The 19,247-nt window shown below is 40.6% G+C and overlaps 1 protein-coding gene across 8 annotated transcripts in view; it reads right to left on the bottom strand.

Annotated features, from left to right (window-relative positions):
* Positions 1-19,247, bottom strand: part of TBL1X (transducin beta like 1 X-linked) — a 199,329-nt gene that overhangs the window by 19,865 nt on the left and 160,217 nt on the right. For all 8 annotated transcript variants that reach the window (XM_084506648.1, XM_084506647.1, XM_084506652.1 and 5 more), the window contains 4 exons: positions 18,176-18,321; positions 15,174-15,423; positions 8,882-9,014; positions 457-598 (listed from right to left, as the gene is read on the bottom strand). In XM_084506648.1, the coding sequence (XP_084362774.1) occupies positions 457-598; positions 8,882-9,014; positions 15,174-15,423; positions 18,176-18,321 (671 nt within the window). The remainder of the gene's footprint in view (positions 1-456; positions 599-8,881; positions 9,015-15,173; positions 15,424-18,175; positions 18,322-19,247) is intronic.

The following is a 19,247-nucleotide window of genomic DNA, read 5'->3' as shown; positions in this document are numbered from 1 at the left end:
ATGTGAGCACATTTTGTTATGCACAACATTAATTCAAATAGGTGAGGATCTTGACAGTCCAATCTCAGAAAAAGCTTCACTGGTGCTTATATGTCCTTGCATGCCAAAATAAAGTAGTTATGAGATGCAAATACGTTATTAATCAGCTTTCATTACTACATAGATTGCTTATTTAATCTTCATTCTTAAAGTCAGCTGAGTTTATTTTTACCCATGCTCCTAAAAATAGATATATAAATACATCATCGTTAGGCTTGAAGATGCCAGCAGTACTGGAAAATGACAGCATGTAGGGGAAAGTTCAGTCTATTATGGGTATCTGAAACAAGAGGTCAGTAGGTTAGAACAGAGGTTCCGGTCACCTCAGATATAAAAGATACAGAGCAGCAGCTGTAATTGCCTCTGAATTAAATTTAGACAGTTAAAAAACATGCACAGTCTTAGAAGCTAGCTTACATTCCAGTCCAATGAAGTCACGTCCTTATTGCTGGGGACATCATGTCCTCCTTCTCTTATGCAGTGCCTCAAAACTAGTTGAGTGGAACCACTGTTGCTGTTCTCATTGAGATTCCATATTCTGGCCGTTGAGTCTCCAGATCTATAAAAGCAATCATGCAGAGATGAAAACTTCTCTTGGTGGTGACCCAGCAAACAAAATAAAAACCTCTGTTTCTGCTTTTATTTGAGATAATGTCACAGAATTTCAAATGCAACTTTCCTCTCCATTTCTGACCTTCCTGCACTCCCCATACCTGCAAGAAGAAATTTTAAAGGCTAAAACATGATTAAGTTACACCTATCATCCGAACCCACAACATAACATAATTTGCTTTATTCAAAAAAGTTGTACGTTTGCCTGCTCCCTACATTTTGCACTTCAGACACATTGCCATGACTGAGATGGTCTTGGGGAACTTAACGAACATTGAGACACACAGGCTGCGTCCACATGCCTCCCACGAAAGGGGTGCACAGACACATTAACTCCTAATGGCTCGCAGAGTCTCTGGTGTTCCCCAGGGTGGCAGAAAACTCTGAGGAGAGGACAGGACCTGCAGCATTATCATCCACAGAGAAGCAGTGTCACCTGGCAGCTGCCATGGGGAAAGGGACCACTATCAGTGTGACAGAGGTGCTGCAGTGCCTGCTCTCTGGTCCTGACAGAGGATTTTAACCTCCTTTATAGTCAGACTATTTTCTAGGAAGACTGAAACTTTGATTTTGTCTAGAAAATGTGAAGAGGAAGTGAGAAACTTCTTATTATCTCCTTATGAATTATATATTTGTTTTCCCTTTGGATAAATCTTCCTTCCAATGAAAAATGTCTCTGAGGTCAGAAATCAATTTACAGCAAGGTGGAAGATATTATGTTTTCTAGTTTACTGGGATTTGTCTCTTGCTTCTCCCTGCCCCTCTCTTTTTAAACAATCGATAACAACAACAACAACAACCAAAACAATGAAGTAAGATAGATTGCTTGTTTTGTCCAGAATGTAATTTTCATTTACATTCAGTAAGCAGAAGCTTGGAGCAGCATTAGGATCTCTCTTCTATTTCCTACAATTCATACAGTCAACGTTACGTTTTATTGTTGATACATCTGATGTGTTAGCTTTTCCTTTTTTTCAAGTAACGACTAACACTTCCTTTCCCATAGAGGAGCAAAGATAAAAAGTATTTCCTTGAAAACTAAAAACATGAGATCCACTTTTGCTTTGATAACTCGTGTTTTACTGAAAAAGAAATCCATTGCAAGAGAATTTTAAATTTTCTTCTGGTCCACTAATAAAACACTTTAATTATTTATACTAAAAGTACCAAGCAAATTTTAAACACTTCATACTTTTCAAGTGCAAATATTGACCAACAGAGCATCCAACTGGACTGATCTTTGTGTATTATTGTATCAATAATTTAGCCAGATTTTACATGATCAGTAGTTCAACCATAAAATAAAAAACTGTTCTGCCTGTATCGGTGGCTCTGAGGTCTGTTGGGTCACGGCACACCTGGGGAATGTGCCCCCTCTCTCCTCTGAACCCTCTGTGTCAGGCTGAGATGTGATGGCTGGCCAGGGCTTTGGCAAGCTACCCAGGAGCTACTGCTATCTAGCCATTCTTTAATTGTTGGCACACATCTTTCACATTAGTGATTAAGAAACAATTTGAATCAGGGTAATTTTTGTCATCATACAGAGATAGGGTTGTAACACAACTTCTTCAAAGGTTTAGAAAACTGAACACCAATTTTGCACTTATTGGCTAAAAAAATCAATGAAGTTAATCATAAGGCTCAGAAGATGAGGAACATTTTTAGTTGTGGTAATTCACAATAGTGGGAACATAAGTCTTTCATAGGCTGGGGTTACTGGTTAACATGCTAAGTAGGAAATTGCTTCAGTGCTGGCTTCTCCACTACTAAGACTCCGGGCCAGTTCTGCCCTTACTGTAATAATCCAGTTTGTTATTGGACCCTCTGAATAAAACACTCAGCCACTTGGCTATCAAACACAATATCCTATTGCTAGTTCTAAAAGGGTTATGCTTTGTTTTTCAACAGTTTTATTTAGTCAGTTTTCTGGCTATGCTTGGGCAATCTTATTTTCCAGTATTTTAATTTTGTTTTTCCATTTTCTTCTTCCTAAGGCTACATAAGCTATTATGTGTCCCTGCAGAGAGGCTTTATAAGCCTACCAGTGTGTGGCAGGGGTATTTGTGTGTCTTCCCCTTTGTTGCTGGGGAAAAAAAAAAAAAAAGAAAAAAAGAGTATTCTCTATTCTGGAAAGTATTCTGATTTCTGTTGAATGATTCAGTGAACCCTGCCTTATTAGAGAACCATAGTTCAAGCACAATTCAGAAAGATATTTAATCTCCTTAGCTCGCAGAAGCATTTCTATCTGCATGATAAAGCAGCTCATTCCAACATGCGAGTCATGAACACTTGAGTAATAGGTATACTGTTCTGCACTACGGAAGAGTACTGCCAAATTTTAGGAAGGCTTACTTCTGAAGGAATTTTATTTCATGCCCTTCAGCCCTTGTATAATCATGAATCAAGGTGGAAGAACGCTTGCAGAATTTTATTTGTGGCATATAAATCCCTATTCCATAATAGCCAGCAGTGAGGTTAAAACAACTGCAGTGTATAAAGAAATTTTCAAGATGATTGTTGAAGCTTGGTATTTCAAATCTTCAGGTGCAGTCTTATAATTATGATTTTTTTGATAGCCAGTATTGCTAACATGTATTTAACACTTCCAGCTTAGACAGGTTGGATTTTTTATTTTGTTTTAAAAGAGATTATTAAAAGCATAAAGGGAAGGAAGCTCCTCTCACTCACACACCTAACTTTTCCTTAATAAAACAGGTCTCGTAAAGTAAGTGCTTACGTCTCCTAAAGACTCAGTAGAGGGAAGTGCCTCAAAGGTACCCAGAGGGAGAAGTTAGGTGCCTAAGCTTTATCGGAAGACGTACTGCCTGTCCTGCTGATTCTACGGTATTACTCCCTGCAACAGGTTGTTCAAACAGAGCTCACCTCATGGCTGACCCAACTGCATTAAGAGATTTGGTACAACAAAGAAATTGGCCCCAGTAAAGTCACCTGCTAATGAAGAAGCACTTACGGTTAGTAGAATTAACACCTGGCACTGTCTAGGGGGGGTTGAAATCAACTCCTTCAAATTGTAATGCAAAAGGATTATTCAGGAGGTAGTTCACAACAGGTCCTATACAGCTGAAGTGAGGAATATAGTAACTCAAAGCATTATGCAAAACCCCTGAGATGAAGGCAGAAAACATCCCAGCAACATCTTTTCCTGCCTCTGCCATATACAGCCTTACTCAAAAGATCTTATGGACAACAGCTTTTATGGCTAATTCTTATGCTGACTAAGGAGAGCAAAGAAGCATGCAGAGCTCTGCAAGATACAAAGTTCCCCTGTGTGAAAGAGGCCAGTGTAGGTCAGCAAAGATAAGCCAAGAAACCTACTGCTGGGTTTTGGGAATGAGGCCAGGTTCTTCTGCTTCACAGCCACGAGAATTACTGCAAGGGCATGGCTGGATGTAAGAGAACAGAGCGTGATCTTGGAAACCGCCTCGATGTCCAGACAGAAGTATCTTAAATTCAACCAGAAAAGCTTTTGAAATTCAAGGCTCCAGCAACCTTGACATTCACAGTCTGCTTCAATACTGGGAAATTCAAACATGTTCAGGAACATTCTGGGTCACTGGACCATGATCACCTATGCGAGCAAGCTGGCAGATCGCTCCCTGGCCAGCGCGTGGCCTGTTTGAGTTGGCTCTCTGCGCTGGGGCCATTAGGGCGCATCGCTGCGCTCAGGGCCCGGCCCATCCCCGAGTAACTCCTGGCCATAGGGAGCAGACCAGAGACAGCCCCAGCGTGCGGCCCGTGGGCAGCCACCCCGTTTGGCAGCCAGGACGGCTTGCTAGCACAGACGCTGGCCGCTGCGTGCCAGCTGGCCTCCCTGCCTCGGAATATTCCCAGGCATGTTTAGTTTGCTAATGTGGACATAGCCGTAAGGAGTTTTCTGCACCACCCATCGAACATGGCCATCTGTAACAACTTGTGTGTGTCGTCCAATTACAAAATAGAAATTAAAAGATATTTTGTGGAAGAAATCAGTCTTCGAAGAGGAGGACACCTGGATTGTATGAGCAAAATTGGAATTATGGATGGGACTGGCCAAATCTCAAGATTATTTATATATAATTAACTACTCAAAAACACTATATGCAATTATTCATTTCAGAATGTTGATTACCTTCATAAGGTGTAATGAATCTTCTTAAAAAAACGGCATGTATGTACTTTACTGAGCTATTATCATGCTTCCCTTTGTAACATCCAAGCACTCTTCTCATAAGCACCTGGTGACAGCCATGCCTTTGATAGCCTTCACTAGTATCTCTGGTATCCTCCATCTTCCACTTCAAGGGTTATGGGTGTGGTGGAAGACGAAGAGCAGTTGCAGAATATGTTTTTCTGACTGTTTGATTAGAGAAATTCCAGTCTCCACATTTATGTTTTAAATAGCCTTTTGCAAACTCCAGAGAGTATACATTCCTGTGCTACCCTTCACACCCTTAAAAGTCATTGCGTAGACTGAGTAGATGGAACATCAAATATACAACTCCCTTTCTGTCAGTGGGGTACTCACTAACTCTGGAAACCAATGCTCTAATTTTGGATAATTTGTTATGCCAACAAATTCCCTTACACAGATTGCTTCAGATTAGGTTGTGAACCTGCATTATTCTTTTAGTGCTTTGAAGATTGCATCAGGTTGCTTTCTAAACTGGCACGAATTGTTGGATTTATTACTTGAATAACAGGGCTTGAAGAAAATACTTTGCTACAAATTGAGATTCAATTGTGCTTGGCACTATATAAACAGAACAAATGCGTTATTTCACTTATTTAATAGTTAGGGCTTTGTATGTACTTTTTTAAGGAGACAACAGATGGGTACAATCAGGCAGATGGGGAAACATAAGAAAACTAAGGACTGGGCAGCACAATATGGATGCTATAGAATCTAACAATTCATTTTTTGCACATCAGACTAACTGCAGTTTTATTTTTTGAAGCATTACTTCATAAAGGACAAACAGAACTGCAGCATACTGTATACCTTAGGGAATTTCTCTCCCTTGTTTAACCAATGCCACAATACATAGTTTACCTGTAGATGATAACCTGCACTATTATTATGCCAGACATCTCAAATACTTCTTTGTGCAATGGCATCATCAATCCAGTCCCTTCCTTCTGGTTCATTTTTTGCTGTGCAATCTATGCTATTTCAGTCGTGTAAGCTTCATAAGGCACTCACTCATTGCTGCATTATTTGAAGGCTAACTGAATTCACTTTGTTTCTTACGAGCAGGCTAAAATCTGATCAAGATGCACAGGAATCTAAGTCATTTGCATTTTCATTGCACTGACATTAGTCTGCTTGAGATACAGTACCTGGCTGTGCTTTCTACCCATGCATGCACTTATATGCTTCCAGTATCAACAGCAAAGCTTATTAATAAAGACCTACTACTCTGAAGGGCAAAGCCTAACTGAAGGAATAGCGAGAGGGCATTCCTCTACCTTAGAAATATAACTAATGGTTCTGATTATTGTCCTCCAGCTTTACGGCAAGCTGTGCAAGACATCACTGCACTGTGCTTGTCTCTTTATCCATCTACTAATGCTTAACTCTCTGCAGCAGAATTCATCACCCACTGGTTCCTCAGTCCCAGTTTAAACTTTGCACACAAGGACGATGAACTACAGACCCTATCAACGTAGCATGGCAAGCACTGGTAAAGACAGTGAGCTGGATTCCAGGAAGTAGTTACCAATGCCAAAGCCAACAGATGAGGTCTGAGCACCTATACTGAGGAGTCTTAACTCCCTACATAATGAGTTGAGAGATGTAGGTACCTGCAGAGGGACAGAGCACTTGAGTAGATGCCTAACTTCAGCTGTGCAGGTATTCTCCAGAATAAAGCAGCATTCTTCACTTCATCTCAGGCGCCACCAGGTGTCCCTAAAGAATAATTCTGTATGGTATTCTTTCTCCCCACGGATTTTTCCTTAGATAATGTGTTTGTGCTAATGGATCACCTGAAGGCTGTTTTCCATAAAATTCAAATAAATACCACAATAGATACGTTTACATATAGATACATTTATAAGGCGTGTTGTTTAGGATGACTTGGCTAAAGGAGATCTATTGTATCAACAAATACAGTGCCTTCATTTGAATGATCCTAAATAAAGTACTAAGGATAACAGCCCTCAAGATGGCCCAGGAAACTTCTAAGTTTGCCCCCGCTACTGAAAAACTCTCCCAGATTCTATGAAACCTTCCCTAGATTTTCATGTTTAATAAGAATGAACCATGAAAACAATTTAATGAGTTTATGTAAATAACTGCATCTTAATTTTTAAGGTTTCCTTCACTATTAGGTCAAGATTTAGCATTATCTATGGGTAATTAAAGCATTTAGGCATACATGTATTGAAAATAACGTTAGACGATTAAAGAAGCATATTCATTCAGCATAACTTATTATTTACAAGTCATTACATAGGATGTAACATTTCATGACCACATATTCTTTGCCTTCCCCTAATTCATTTTCTTCCCTTGAAAACAACCTCTCAGATTTGGGTCAGGACAATTATGGAATATGCTGCAGTTCTTCCACATCCATCAATCCTAATTTTTATTTATTTATGACATAAATCTCATTTTATGGCTCATTCAACTATATGCTGGAAAGAGGACAGTCTGTATGAAGAAGTAACTACTTTATGCTGACCTGTTTTAATAGGAGAGTGATCTTAATGATCAGAAGTTCCCTTGTTAACAATAATAATACTTTGGCTTGGATCTTTGCTAGGAATAAGTAATACTGCCTAGTAATATTGCTTGAGATACTAGAAGATTGAGCGGGTAGAAGAATAAGGTTAGCAAAAAATACAAGTGCATGGCACAGGAGCAGGGCTGCTATCGCTGCTCTCGTCTGTATCATGGAATCACCCAAAGACTATCACAGATCAGAAGACTCACTGAGACAAAAAAAGCCAAAAAAACAAGTAGTTCACCCAAAACCCCTACATACACTTTTTGCAAATTCTGCTTCTGTGTCCACTTAAAATAAATACATGAAGATAGCTAGTATTATAAATGTTAAAAGTTGTATTAGGCCTGGACATTCCAGAAATAAATTATATTCAGAAAGATTCTGTTTTCGAAAAATCCTGTCATCTGAAATCATTCTTCAGAAACTCTGCTAGAGACCTTGTGCTACTTCTCCAATATATTTATTTCTGCTAATTCATTACGCTTTTTCTCCTAATTATTTCAAGGCTGGAACACTGATTTACTTTCATGCATTAAGTTGACGAAGATCTCATAAGAAGACTATTCTGACAATCTTGCAAAAAGGGGAGAAAAATGACTTTTTTTTTTTCCTTGTGAGAAATGTGTTGTGATTCTGTTAGGTAATTTGAATGATGAAGACTCATTCCTTTCCTCTAACTTGTATCAGCTTTCCTACATGTTCCCAGTTAGACTATTTAAATTTTGCCTTCATTTTAAGGTTTTAAGTATGGACAAATACAGGTTCCAACACTGAGCACAGCTCTCAGAGTATGTTCACATTAGCATTTAAGTTTGGATCAAAAGTGTTTTTTCTAAGTCAATCTGCTGATTGTCCTACTTTGCATACTTTGGTTGTCATGGCTGAGCAGCACCAGAGAACACAAATAAGACTATTTTTCAATGAAATTGAGCCAAAATATGCCCTCAAACCATTTCTTAATGATTAGCTTATCAGACATAACCAGGTCCAATCTGAAGCACCCCTCTCCAATACAAACAGTGGTGACATAAGGCCCTCACGCAATAGCTCTGCTTTCCAGACCTCTAATTTGTGTTGTACCATGCAAATGCAGACACAGCAAAGGAGAACTCTGCTTTAGTCTCCATACTTTCTAAAAGAGAATTTGGATGGCAAAGGCCTTCTGAGACCCCAATGTGCACCATTAACTAAGAAGAGCAGGAGCAGATTGCATGAACTTCTAATACTCTGAGAATTATCCAGTTGTTTTAAAAAACTTTAGAATTTGTTAATGTGTATTCAGGGCCACAGAGCGCACATTTTAAATGTGCAAATGCTTCATATTCTGCGTCACCTTATAATTACTTAACTCCTACATAGGTACAGTTCTGCTGAAAAAAACAGTTGCAGGCTGAAAAAAAAACAGAGAAATTACTGATTAACCTCTACTACATGCTCTCAAGTTCTTGCACCTCTAAATAGACGGTAATTGCAGCAGCTGGTTTCGGTCATGGTCTTACCCAGATGCTAGCAGGTCACTGACAGGGTTCCAGGCACAGATGAACACCTCTGATTCATGGCCCCGAAGGACTGTTGCTTTGTTAGGAGGAATTTCAACATCCCCGTCAATTTCCATTGGCTTTGAATGATTATCTGTAAGGAGATATATCAGAATAAGTAATTTACAAAGGTCTGCATTAAAAACAGCTGGCTACCTGTGGCCTAGAACTTCAAGCAACACATACACTACAAATACTGTTCTGTGTTGTGTCACTGACCCTATTATTCTATTTTCTTCCCTAAGGTGATTCAAAGTTATGGTATTTCCTCAAAATTTAGAGATTTTGAAAATATTCTGTATAAATGTATGTAGCTTTATATTTAAATAGGTAGCATTTATTTCCGTATAGTTTTTCTTGAAGCTGGCTTCATTAAAATCAGCTGACAGATTTATTAAAGTATGACATTGCTACATTTGAGAAAAGCTTTACGCTGTTCTTCTAAAAAAGCAGCATACAACACATTCTTTTTTTTAGACAGTATCCAGTTAGAGTATGTGGGGCTACTCACAGATGAAGGATTTATCAAGTGAGTGTCTTATGCCCTGAGCACAGCAGGGAAATAATGAGTAATCTCCTTAAGAAGGGGACCAAATTTAGGGGACCAGCTGATGTATAGATATATGTAACCTGCATGCTGTAATTCTGGAGTTGTTTAGACTACAGTATAAGCAACTTTGTTTCTATAAAGCTCTTTTATTTCCTTAAGGAAAAAAAGAAGTGAATTTTAAATGATGAATTTCTCTTAGCGTCAACATTTCATTCCAATTCGCACCGTAAACAATGTTTTCACTCCAGATTTTCATTGCTTCAGTATAGATGTTCATCATTCAGCTCAAACGACGCCTCCTGGCAGCAACACAAGATTACTGTCCTCATGAACAAGACACCAGTCAAGGGCAGATACGGCAGCGGAACAACGGCCAGATGTTACGTAGAGCAGTGCAGCCCATTTCACAGAAAGCACATCCAAGAGCAGGCAGCTGGCAGGCTGTCAGGGAGGCAGCCTTGTGTTATCTCATCGATGCCTCGGCCAGCTGATCTGCTCTGATTGATCAAAATCCAAGTTCTCATTCTGGGTTAAGTCTTTTAGTTAGTCATTCTTTAATCACATATGGAGATCCATAGGTTCACAAGTAGAATAATTATGCTCCTTTATTGCCACATGTTTATGGCATTTAGAATCAGCCATCTGTCCTGATACTCATGCTCTGTTGAGCTATTGCCCACTGACTGGCAAAACAGACTGTGATGTTACACAACTGCCATCGGAAGGAAGATCTCCAGATTGCTACCCTTACCCATGCTTTCAAATACCCTGGTTTGCTCTAATTTATGCTGACTTGTATATGTACCACTGTGTATTTGGGTAGGTACCCTATTAACTGTGTCTGTGCCATAGCTATGCCACAGATTCACAACTAACTTAGTGAGTTTCATAGCACTGAATGTTAACATTTGAAAACAACTAACTAGTTTCACAGTTCACATTCTGAATTCAACATACCTGTACTCGTAACGATATTTATTACTGATGGACTTGTTGCATAAAACTAAACATATTACAAATGTCTATTCACAAAACCTACACCTGCGCTGAGTCCCTGCATTAAGCATTGGTCCTTGATAACTCCCTGTATTAAAATTAATACTGTCAGGTTATACTAGTACTCGAGATATAGCCTGACTTTTGCAGCTGGAACTCTGATATGATGTTTTGAGTAATCAGGGCACTAAAGAGCAAAGCACTCTTAAAGCCAACCAGAAGATATGAGCCTAGAACTCCTCCTCTGTGTCTCACCGCAATGAAAAATCACCAGGTTTAAAGCACACTTTGATGAGAAAAACAGCAGCATGGTAACTATTATGTATTCATGCGTGTCTTGCTCACAGTGTGAGTTGGAAGCTGAGGCTAAATCAGGAAGTAAGATCTTCCAAGTGTTTTAATTTGAAAAATTTAAATGAGATGCTACTCTTACCACATACGATCCTCCTGTTACCTGCCTGTCTCTAAAGGCAGATCTGGTTTTCACTCTTGAACAAAACGAAATGATGGCTTGGAAGCAGTGTTACTCCAAGGTCCTAGAGTTATGAGGTGCTATCAGAGCAAGGCCGCCTGATACTTAGAAGCATTTTCTCTTTGTACATGGCCAGATGGAGGAACCTACACAGACACTTTGAATGTTATTAATTACTGTGAAAACAAAAAAAAAACGCACAAAAAAACAAAGTGCTATGGAAAAGAAACCTTGATCCTTGATCAACTGCTACCTGCATTAGTACACACAAGACTGACTGGCCCTAGGGAGCAATGAAATACCTGCAAAATTACTTCATATTATTTTCCACTACTGATTTTGACACCATAGCTTTAATGGTTCAGGAGAATGAAGGAAAGATGATTAGTCTTTCAGTAATTGTTTGCAATTACTTCCTGTTTCCATTGGTATTTAAATACTGATGTTAAGGAACATTTATACTTAAAGGGCTAGTCTTAAGCACAAAATTTAAAATACCCCATTGAATAAACAGGATGCTTCTTATTTCTGGGATACTGCTTTCGACTCTTTTCAGATTTGTAAGACACTGGCAATACAAAACTGGTATGATGAAGTTGTACCAAGTCGAATGGATCTTCACAGGTGAAAAGCATAGCCTGTGGGTCACATATTGGAGAATGGTGCTTAGATGTTAATACAAACTATTTTCTAAAGGCCAGGGGATCTTTGGTTAAGACTTCATTATATTCTTATGCTTTTCCTCAAACATATTAAAAATATAAAACCACTGGAAATTAAAAGTTATATTCCCCCTCCCCCAAAGTTATGATCTTTTTCTTTTTTAAATATAATTTTAACAAACTAATGAGTAATTCCAACTCTCTCTTTTTTTTTTTTTTCCAGCAAATGAAAAAAATAATATGTATTTTTAAGATCTTACCAGTGCTAACCCTGATTTTTCTCAGGAAATGTTTTTTGACTTAAATCTTTGACAGGCCATTCATTGAAGTTGTTCTTTATGGCTGTAGTTACAATAAAGGAACTGGGTTCAGTCTTTTTTCCAGAGCTTTATTTTTCTTAAACCCAAGCCAATCCTTGCAAATATAATGAAACAAATGACAGTAAAAAATATTTGAGTTGGAAAACAATCCAAAGTTTGGCTCCATTTCTAAATGCCTCTTTTTTTTTTTTTTAACTAATTTTTAAAGTGACTCAAAACTGAAAACATTATTCAGGAAGCTGCATAAGAGGGTAGCAATTTTACCTGCTTTTTTTTTTTTTTTTTTAAATCTGCATCTCTACATCTCATAACAAAAGTGTTGTTAGTATAAGATTTTTCCTGTCTCTCCTTTTCTTAAATCAAATGAACCTATCATATTACTTATACTACATAAAAATATATTATACTATATTAAATATATTAATGCTTTTTTGGGAAACTTGTAGCGTTAAGGAGAACTCCGTGTCAGAAAAAATGCAAAAAAGGTAACTTCCAGACAGCTCCTCCACCTGCTCCCCACCCCACCTTTTTATGACAGGTTGACATGGGTGACTTCCAGACTATGCCTGAGGACCAGCACACTCCCCAAGGCCATCCCAGTATATACCAGTCCTGTGGAATCCAGCAACAGTGGAAATTAAGGTTTGGGAAGACTCTCACCTCTTTCGTATCAGCAGTCTTTCTTACCCAGTAGGTTTCCCAGCTTCCACCTTACCCATCTTATCTCCCATCTTAACCTTCTTCTGAACCTATCCTAAACCTTTTCTCCTAAGCTGTTGCCAGATCGTTCTTCTTAGTACATCCCAAACTGAACAGACTTTCTAGACACAGTGATAAGGGAGATGGTAAGGCTGGATATACAGTTTGCCATGTGTAAGCAATAAAATGGACGGGCATTGCCTTTTTGTTAAATCATAACATATTTTTTTTAATTTTACCATAAAGGAAGGAAATGTAAGCATAAGATCACTAACCAGACCTATGCAATAAACAGATCTATGCCAGCTAGATCTGCTAGTCCTTATTTCTAGTGGTTTCTGATCATTACTGAGGAAGATCTCTTGCAGTTTGCACAGGTCTGCTCAAAGGTGAGAATGTTAGTTGTGCAGCTCTGTACGTATCTCCCATGCATAATCCTCAGCCTGCAGCTGTGCTACACGACCTTGCCGACATCCTCTGAGTGACTCAGACAGAAAGGTTATGGTCCTCCCAAGGCAAGGGAGACACAGATCAGAGAGTCAGCTGTCCCTGGATTTCTCAGCAGTTTCTCTCCGAAGCCTCCTTCTCCATAAACTGCAGACCTCACCTCTTTGCCCACGATGACCAGGTGGCACAACAGCAGCTGCCAACAAGACGTGCCACCTGGCCAGCTACTCCTCAAGAGCCTTTTGTCTTCCCACTGCCACTGCTCTGTTAACTTGTCTGCCCGGCAGGCTCCATAGCCACATCAGTGCTTTGAAATTTGCAGTCGGGTAGCCTGTCTCATTGGTTGACATGGATCCTGCCTCTGTGAAACTGCTGGACAACACCCATGTCCTGCTCTTGCATCCTGCTCCAGACAGAGCTCTTAGATGATACAAAGTCATATGGGACTTTTCCTCCTCGGTACTCCAAGAAAGGTCTGCAAATGTGTGTGAAACTCCTATTAAAAACCACTGCGAGAATGATTATTTCTAATAATAACATGGCAGATCTGAGAGACTGAGGTTTACAGCGCGGTCACACATCTGAACTGATCTGCAAGGCTCTCCTTTTTTTAACACAATACCATGTGTGCTTCTTCAGATCAGAGGAAGTAAGTCTGAGAGGTTCTGCATTTGTGATGATCTGATAATTGGTTTTCTGCCTTCAGAATTTGTTTTCTGTCCTGAGACAGGAAAATGTTCCCCGAAATTTTTTACCAGTGGGATGAAGGAAAGGGTCAACAAAAACAAATTTCAGCACTTGATACATTTAAAAGTACTTTCATTTCTGTTTGTACCCCTTTGTATATGAAGTAGGTTCAATTTCAAGACAAAGGATCAGCTTCAAGTAAAACGTTAACATTTCACGGTCTAAAAACGGGTAGCATTTTGGAATTTTTCAGAACTTAAAAAAATGCTTTCTCAAAAGCAAATGTAATTTAAATCCTTTCAGTGTTATTGAGGAAAACCATCCTGTCTAACTGGAATTCTCTGAAGAAAAACCTGGTTTGAAAGCATTTTTCTCACTGACCCGTAGAGGAACCTATTCAGGTCGAAGAGAAGACAGAGACTGATAAAGGCATCTACACTGCAGAACAAAGAAAATCTGTTACGTGACAGCAGTCTTGACCTGTTATTTGTCTAAGCCAAAGAGCTCTTGGGGTTTCCTACAAAACCTGCCAGGCACGTTCCTCTAGCATTTTTTCTGAAGGAAATCATGCATGGAGGTTTCATTTCAGATGTTACCCAGTGCCCTAATATGGCTTGCACACAGAAACCAGAACCATGAATCACATCTGCTCCGCAATGTTAGCACAGCCATCGAGATTTAGCTACACCCACAGCTACGTGCACTCCTTGTTTTATATGCCTAACGTTAGATGTCTAGGACATGAGCTCAGTCTGTCACCAGTAAAACAAAGGTGAATTCAGAGCTCGTGAGGACTGACTGTTCCCATAGACTAAGGAAGCCCAGGGAAGGTAGGACCTTCACTTAGATTCCTGCAGTAGACTGGATGACTAAGCATGTGCTGTGAAATAAAAAGGCAATGAAATCTATCCTCTGTGCCTTAAAAGCAAGTTGACTGCTTCCAAACTGTCTGCTGGGAGTGGTCCTTGGCTCATAAAAGCCTCTACCCTGTTTTTGGCCATGCTGTATAAGAAAGGATAGGCCAATCTGTGCCAAAGACCATGACAGTAAGGCTATGGATCATCACAGGGTAGTTAGTGCTCAAGGCTATGCTTTGGCCTTGCTTTATTTACACAAATATGGCTTGTAGGTCCCAGCCTCTCAAGCCACCTCTCTCTAGCTCTACTCCATTTGATGACACTGGATTCAACTTGCACTTCTGAAGGTATCTGAGGATTTTGGATTCTGAGAGCACACCAGCAAAACACAGCATTGTGACAGGAAATGTGAGGTTTACTCAGAAGCTTTTCCAGAAATACCCCATCCTCCTGAAGTAATTCCCCCGAGTTCCAGCACCTTACAGACCCCAACTGAGTACAAGACGGTTATTCAAAATCAAATCTACCCCAGCAGAGGAAAGCAGCTGCAGGGGTTGGCTTACTTATTGCATGTGCCCCATTCTCCTCTCCATTCACAGTGGCTTCTCCGTTCTTTGGTGTGTTCTGCTGGGAAACAGCAGTCGTCGTTGCTCCCGCTGTTGCTGCCGTTGCTGCCGCTGCTGCCGCTGCACTGGCTTGTTGCTGAGCTAGTTTCTCTCTGAATGCTTGCTGCCGGGTCTGTACAACATCAGGCATCACCGCGTCTATCAGAGACAGTGATTCTATTGGCCTGCCGTCAAATACTGTACCATCCTGCGGGGAAAACGAGCCAAAGTCAAATTGCAGGTTTAGGATCCCCACCACTGAGGTTGGCAAAGAGGCAATGCTATAAAGGAGCAAAACTAGGCTGGGAGAAGACACTGCGGTTCTACCTAACCAACTGCGCCACACCACTACAGAGCAGCTCTCTCTCAGATGCACCATGGTGGTACTCAGAGATCTGCTCTGTGAAGGCATAAGTTATTGGAACTTTACAGAAAGAGTCAGGCATCTGAACTCTTTACAGAAGCAAAAATATTATGCTATGAAAATAAATTGTCTCAGTGACAGAAAGTGTCTCTTTCTTTAGTATTTTGACAAAACCAGCGATAGCTAAAGCCATTACAAAGCCAGACAGAGACAGACCTTGGTTCATGGTTTGTCTTCCTGCACTAGCAGGGACATATGACTGGAAGCAGTAGATGAATAACGAGTCTCAGGCAAAACAAGTGTACGTGCAAATTCACTGGTTTCTTATATCACATTTACCAGCCCAGTACCACCAGTTGTAGCTGACTGTACAGGACTTATTTACCATCATTTTTCCTGGTTTTCCCCAGTTCCATTAACAGTAGTTACAACTCTCATTTTAATTTCTGTAAATTAGGCTTCAGGTTTAACAACCAATTGAGTTAACCTTTAAGGGTTAAAGACGTAATGCAGGATCGGGTTAACAACTACTGTATCTACTTAGATTTCCTTCGCTTTCACTTTCCTGTCACCATAATTATGGGAAAAATGTTTTAGAAGGCTCTATACTGCGGCATTTTACTGACCTTCTGCAAACTCCATCTAATTGAAATAAACAAGACTCAGCAGTGAAAGATTTGGGTTTTAGGAACAGCACATAAGGTTTGGATATGGACAGATGAGGCAGCTGGGAAACAAAATCATTTTCAAGAGATACCAATAACTAATAAGGAAAAATAACAGTTTGGCTTAGTAGTCTGCTTCTGTTGGACTACTCATTGAATTATCCCTTACAATTACATTGTTAAAATAACACATATTTGTTTCCTTATGGGGAGGAAAAAAGAGGAAAGAGTCATTAGAGAAGACAAATGTAAGTTCTCTTTCTCCTCAACATTTTTTATGCAAATGTCTCTATAGCCATTTATTTGAATCCTGGCTCAAGTCCTTGCTACACTATGAGGAAAAAAATGTTTGCCAATGAATTTTGGCATCTTACATTTTTAACTGTAAAATTGCTCACTGGAGTATTTCCATAACTGTCCTTTCACAAATCACAAACAATACTTTAATTTTGTACACATAATTTATAAACTCACTGATTACTCGCCACTCTTAAGGAATATACACATAGAAGTAGATTTGTAGCCTTAATTGGCATGCAGACTGTAGAAAGAATGGCTTTTGTTTTGCTGTACGGTACTTACAACCATGAATTTGAACAGAATCAAACCCCTACGAAAGCAAAATAAATACAAGTGTGACAACACATGCATTTTTAGATTATTCTCTCAATTGAGGCCAGTTCTGAAGCTGAATTCACAGGAGTAGGGCCTTATACCTTTTGTACAACCTGAACCAATAGGTGCTTTTCCTGGTGAGTCTCTAACTGTGTAGCTCTAATATCAGGCACAGGGCAAAATGTTAAGTAGTAGCAAATTGAGACAGATTCCTCACACTGCTTTGTTATTACAACTGCATCAAAGTGCAGCTTGGCACGAATGTCAAGTGTCATTGCCCCAATTAAAAACAATACATACACAACTCTTAAACATGGTATCGAGTCATAAAGAGAAAACAATATAGAATGTTAGTAATAAAAACAAACGAGTTTCCGAACCACACATTATAAACACAGCCTTTTATCTATTTTATATTCCTTTGTTCTCACCCATGTCGTTCATTCTACATTCAGCTATAGAGGAAAAGACAATAGCTTTCCATGTATTTTTATGTATTAATATTTATTACAGATATCTGACAAATACAAATACCTGTGGTAAATATTTCCTAAGGCAGCACTTGCTTATCTGTCATGCTCCCCTCCCTCTTGAAGTATTGTGCCTTTAAGGTTGTCAGGGCAAAAATCCTGGCTTCTCCTACATGCCCCTTTTGCTTCCCCTTGCAGTTCAGTGGGAACAGGGACACTTTTTGGCTGCTCACACAATGCACACAACCAATGACCCAGGCAGGGTTAGAATTTTCACACAATTGTTTTGGCATGTCCGTTGGGGGATGCTGCCTGGTCTTTGTATGATCTGAGCCAAAGTCACTGATATCAGAAAGGTCCAGTGACTTCAGTGGATTTTTAGTCAGGCTCCTCACGGCGTGCAAGCAGCACTGTCTTCTAATAGCTGCCAGGGACTGAAGTTTTAAGCGATATTGCACGTTTTTCCTGTCAAATTCTGCTGTCACCTTGAAAACACAAGGCTGTAAATGCAGACACATTTTCCTGTTTGCTGCAGGAATCTGCACACCCCTGGCTTGCTGACTGAGGTAGTTGAAACACCACAAAACCCATTTAAGCAACGCAATGGGGGCCTCAGTGCCACAGCGGAAAACTGTGCAACGTGTCTCAGAGTCTGCAGGTGGTAGGGCAGAACAGGGTTGAGGTATAAAAGGGCACCAAATGGACAGAAACTGAAGATGGGTGGCTGGTGCATCTGGCTGTCGAGGGGCATCGCTGGGTGAGCTCCAGCATGCTGGTCGGCCATCTCAGTAGTCCCCAGGCATGGATGTGAGGGGCTGTGGTGGCGATGGGGGTACTTATACTTACTTCGTTGATGCTGATCTCAGCCTCCACATACTGGAGCCCTTTCTGGAGGATGGAGATGAGTGCAGCAGGTGGCACTAGTGTTCCGTTGATGTTGGACTGACTGATGTGGCTCTCGATACCGAACGTGAAGGCCGAGTGGGAGAAACCTGAGAGCAGGAAAAGGAAGCCATGACATGAAATCTGAACGCACCAGCCAGATACACCTTCACGATCTAAAAATAATCCTGCCTCAAGATCAGAAAGACGCTGCAGCATAAATGGGGGAAGGCGGGCGGGCTGCAGGCGACCTGGAGGTTAACGAGAGCCATCCTGGTGCCCCTGCTGCCGCCTGTCCTGTCCTGTCCTGTCCCTCTCCCCACATGCCTCGTCTCGTGGGCAGGCGGCGTCACATGGAAATGGCAATGCACACGGAGGAGAGGAGAGCCGGCTGACTGAAAACCAAAACACAAACATGAAAAAATATGAGTCACCGCAAGGGCAAGGCCAGCTAATAATAAAAATGACTCGGATCTTCATCTTCCTTTCTACGCTTTCGTATCGGTGCTTCCTGAGGCTATAGACTCAAACCCCTGTCAGCGCGCAGGCTGTACAAAATCAGGGCCCCGACGCAGCTCACGCAGGGAAGCCGCTCTCTTGTGCAAGGGAAGAGGTTTCAAATCCTCTGGTCACCACATTTATCGCTAACACGACATGCAGAGAGCTGCCATTAAAACACGCAACAACAGAAAGGCCTCTCCCGCAAACCCGTTTTCTGAAAGTGAACAGTAACAGCAAGAGTAATTAATCGGGATCAGCAATGATCAAAAGAGCAGATGATGGCCCAATTTGGCGGCCCTCCCTTCAACCGTAATTCTTTCTTTTTGACATTTCATTTTTGTTGTTGGCCTAGACGTAACTGGTCTCGAAGTGGATCAGTTTTTGGGAGCTGTGCTGTCATTGCCACGAGGACCGGCTCGAGTGTCCGAAGGCAGGCGCCGCAGGCGGACCGCGCGCAGGCGATGCGGGGGGAAGGGAGCACAGGATGTAGATATAACCGTAGGAACCCATTTATCACCACGCTGTCTCCAGAGCA

Source organism: Aythya ferina (genome assembly GCF_964211825.1).
Source record: "Aythya ferina genome assembly, chromosome: 1".
NCBI lineage: Eukaryota > Metazoa > Chordata > Aves > Anseriformes > Anatidae > Aythya > Aythya ferina.
This window is presented reverse-complemented; position numbering and strand designations above follow the sequence as displayed.